Below are 3,638 nucleotides of genomic sequence, written 5' to 3'. Positions count from 1 at the left end.
GGTCTACCCGACACGCCGCTGGCCGGCCTTCAGACAAATAAACTTCTGCACGGATACAACCAGGCCGAGCTGAAATGCGGGGCTCACCCGCCCACGCCCAGGCCTCCCGTCTCTGCGCCGCACACACTCACACACAATCACTGCAGATCGACCGCCCAGGGGGACCGGGGCACCTGCTGCCTTTTGCTTCCTCCAAGAGACGCGGCTGCAGGTCAAGGTGTTCTCACTTCCAGGTCAATTACACAGTGAGGGGCCGGGAAACGCCGCCCCGGGGTGCGGGCGGCGAGACACAGGTTCCCGCCGAGGGGTCCGCGCACGTGGGCGGCGCTGCCAGGGGGCCCGGGGGGGGAGGGGGGCCCGATCGGGCAGCGCGGCGACGGCTCGCGGGGGGACCCAGGGCACCGTGGGCCCGCGGGCGTCCCCCGGGTGCAGGGGAACGGGGAGCGCAGGCTGGCGCGCTTCTCTTACCGTCGGAATTGCTCTCGGCATGGAAGCGCTGGCCGCAGCCCCGGTTGTAGCACATGGAGGGCATCTCCGTGCCCAGCGACCCGAGGCAGGAGCAACGGTGGGTCCGCAACGTCGGGGCGCGGACAGGTCCCCCCGCAAGCACAGCTCTGTCGGGAGGGCGGCAGCCGGCTTCCGGAAACGGCCGCTTTCGGGTCAGGAACCTTCGCGAATTTTCCGGTCGCGCAGGCGCAGAGATGGGGGGGGGGGGGCGGGCAGAGGAAGAGGGGGCGGGGCTTCTGCCGAGGGCGGGGCTTCCGCCGGGGCGGGGCCGCCACTGGTCCGGGTCAGACTTCGGTGGTGGCGGCCGGGGCTGCAGGCTGGGAGGTGAGCCCCGCTGTTACCGGAGAAACGTTGATCGCGGAAAGCGAGGGCGTCCGAGGGAGGGACCAGCTGTTCGTGGCTCCTTGTTGGCTGCGGTGACTCCGCAGATACTGCCCTCTTACCCCCACGACTGCAATTACACACCGTTGTCCCTGGTTTCCCCCAGATGCTGGAGAGGATCTGCAGAGTCGTGCGATTTTCCTGCATCCTCTGCCCGGGGCGAGGTTGCTCAGTGATGGATGAGAGGAACTGTGGACCACGCTTCCCGTGTGTGTGTGTGTGTGTGTGTGTGTGTGTGTGTGTATGGTCTTCATTCTGAAGCTCTGAAGAACTATGGGCAGTGGGAGCGATTTTACTAACAGTCATTGGGGTCAAGCCGCTGTGCAAATGCAAAGCGCTCAGAGACCAGGGTATCATAGAAAAGAATGGATCCAAGGCAGTGCAGGAAACGGTCGCTATTGCTCCAAGACCGGGGGTAACTGTTGCTCTTTCATGTGAGTTTCCATTTAATTAGTTTGTCAATACATGATTCTTCAACCTTGGGACCTCTAGTGAGAGTTCATCAAGCGCCTTGTAAATCGCATAGTAATACACTAGCAGGCATACGCCTAGGACTCTAGCTCCGACTTGGATACCTGCCCAACGCTTTTAGGTAACAATATTAAAATAGTAGAATCAGTAGTTTTTCAGTAGAAGTAGAAAGCTATACCATGTTCTTAGTGATCCCAAGTGTGTTAATGAGAGATCAGCTCAGAATTCCTTCCCCCTCCCCCGCCCCGCAATAAAAAAGTTTTTCCATGTTCCCCTCCTTAGAAATATTATACGTAATGTAGTAGCCCTGCGGACTGAAGGATCCTGGGTTCGATTCCCGTCAAGGGCACATGCGGGGGTTGCGGGCTCCATCCCCAGTGAGGGGCGTGCAGGAAGCAGACCGATCAATGATTCTCCCTCATCATTGATATTTCTATCTCTCCCTCTCTGAAATCAATAAAAATATATTTTTTAAAAAGAAGATCCTTGCCCTAACCGGTTTGGCTCAGTGGATAGAGCGTCAGCCTGCGGACTGAAGGGTCCCACGTTCAACCTTGGTTGTGGGCACATCCCCAGTGGGAGGTGTGCAGGAGGCAGCTGATCTATGTTTCTCTCTCATTGATGTTTCTAACTCTCTATCCCTCTCCCTTCCTCTCTGTAAAAAAAAAAAATCAACAAAATATATTTAAAAAATAAATAAAAAAGAAAATCCTTTAAAAATGTAATATAGTAATTCCAACATAGATATGTACAATGTTGTATTCTTCATTTAACCTAACATGAGTGTTTTTCTATTTTGTTTCGTTATAAATGATGAAGTAATATTCCGTTGAATAACTGAACTATAACCATTCTTCCTTTAATTTCACCAACTTTCTTTATTGAACATAAGCTTCGACAATCAACTTACTGTATGTTGTTTTTCTTTTTTTAGATTACTCCTCAAAATAATTGTTGAATACAGGACTGGGGTAAAGGGCATAAACCTTTAAAAATAAGTTAGATATTTTAAAGGTACATATTGACAATTAATTTCCAAAAGATGATACCAGTTTGCAATTTTGCCAGCCATGGATGCAAGGAATAAACCATAGGAATTGGTCTTACACAATTAGAAATGGAGACACTTAGTAAGTTTTGATTGTGGCCAAATCCATGGTCTGAGTATCCTGGCATTCCTGTTACATTATTAGGATTCTTAGCAAATGGTTTTAATATTTATTGTCAATTTGTTTCAACCATAATTTGTAAAAATCAGAAAATTATAAATGCTTATAATAGATAATTTGAAAATGCAGAGATATGTTAAGAACAACATCCAGAATGATTCCACCACCCAGCAATAAGTACTAAATCACTAAAATAACTCTTTGATAAATTTATTTTCAGTGTTACCGGTTTTTTTGTTTTTGTTTTTCTTTTTCAACCCCAGGCACTTGTTGGATTACCAGGTACCAGGAATACAGGAACTGTGGTGGTAACATACATAATTTACATATCCTTTGATTCCAGCGCCTGACCTCTTCCCCCACCCAACACACGCACAGTGTATGTACTGTTACATAGCATCTTGACATTGTTCCCATGTTTTGAAAGCAGTGCTACAGAGTAGTTAAGAGTGGAGTTTTGGAGTCAGACCAGTATTCAAATCCTAGCTCTATAACATAGAGTTAAAATACTTAAATCTGATCATTTCAGAACATCTCTCTGGGCTTCAATGTTCTCTTCTGTAAAATGTAAATAATAATTTTGTGTAGACTATGTAATTGTTGCTAGTATTAAAAGCATGTAAATAAAAAAAGCATGTAAGTAAATAACTTGTAAAACACTTAGTACATTAGCTTGCTCATGGTAAGAGCTCAATAAAAACAATTTTTTCTTTGAAAATTTCTATGGAAATAGTATGACTTAATGATATTCAATCCTATTGCTGCGAATACCAGTATTTTCTTAAACAACAATAGGTGATTCTCTGTTGCCACTGAAGTGTTTTCCAGTATTTTTCTTTTGTAAATAATAATATCACAAAGACATCAAGAAGTATGTACAAAAATGTTCAGAGTAGCATTATTTAATGAAAGACAAAAACTGGAAGTAATCCAACTATTAATGAACCATGAAAAGGTATGCACAAATTAGATACTATACAAAAATGGGAATGAATGAACTACAAATTCTACAACATGGATGAATTTTGCAAACATAATGTTGAGTGAAAAGAGCCAAAGGGAGAAAGAAAATCATGCTTTGTAACCATTTACATAAATTTTAAAAGCAGG

The 3,638-nt window shown here is 46.0% G+C and overlaps 1 protein-coding gene across 6 annotated transcripts in view; it reads right to left on the bottom strand.

The window, feature by feature from the left end:
* Window positions 1-681, bottom strand: part of CHORDC1 (cysteine and histidine rich domain containing 1) — a 25,898-nt gene extending 25,217 nt beyond the window's left edge. For 3 of the 6 annotated variants that reach the window (XM_014459298.2, XM_023757364.1, XM_006092868.3), the window contains exon 1: window positions 469-680. In XM_014459298.2, coding sequence (XP_014314784.1) covers window positions 469-532 — 64 coding nt within the window. In that variant the 5' untranslated portion in view covers window positions 533-680. Of the gene's footprint in view, window positions 1-468 lie in introns of all 6 variants that reach the window. The other 3 variants (XM_006092867.3, XM_023757362.1, XM_023757363.1) reach the window with 2 other exon arrangements.
* Between the last annotated feature and the right edge of the window lie 2,957 nt (window positions 682-3,638).

Source organism: Myotis lucifugus, unplaced genomic scaffold, assembly GCF_000147115.1.
Source record: "Myotis lucifugus unplaced genomic scaffold, Myoluc2.0 scaffold_106, whole genome shotgun sequence".
NCBI lineage: Eukaryota > Metazoa > Chordata > Mammalia > Chiroptera > Vespertilionidae > Myotis > Myotis lucifugus.
Note: the sequence above shows the minus strand (reverse complement) of the source record. Positions and strands in the feature narration are given on the sequence as shown.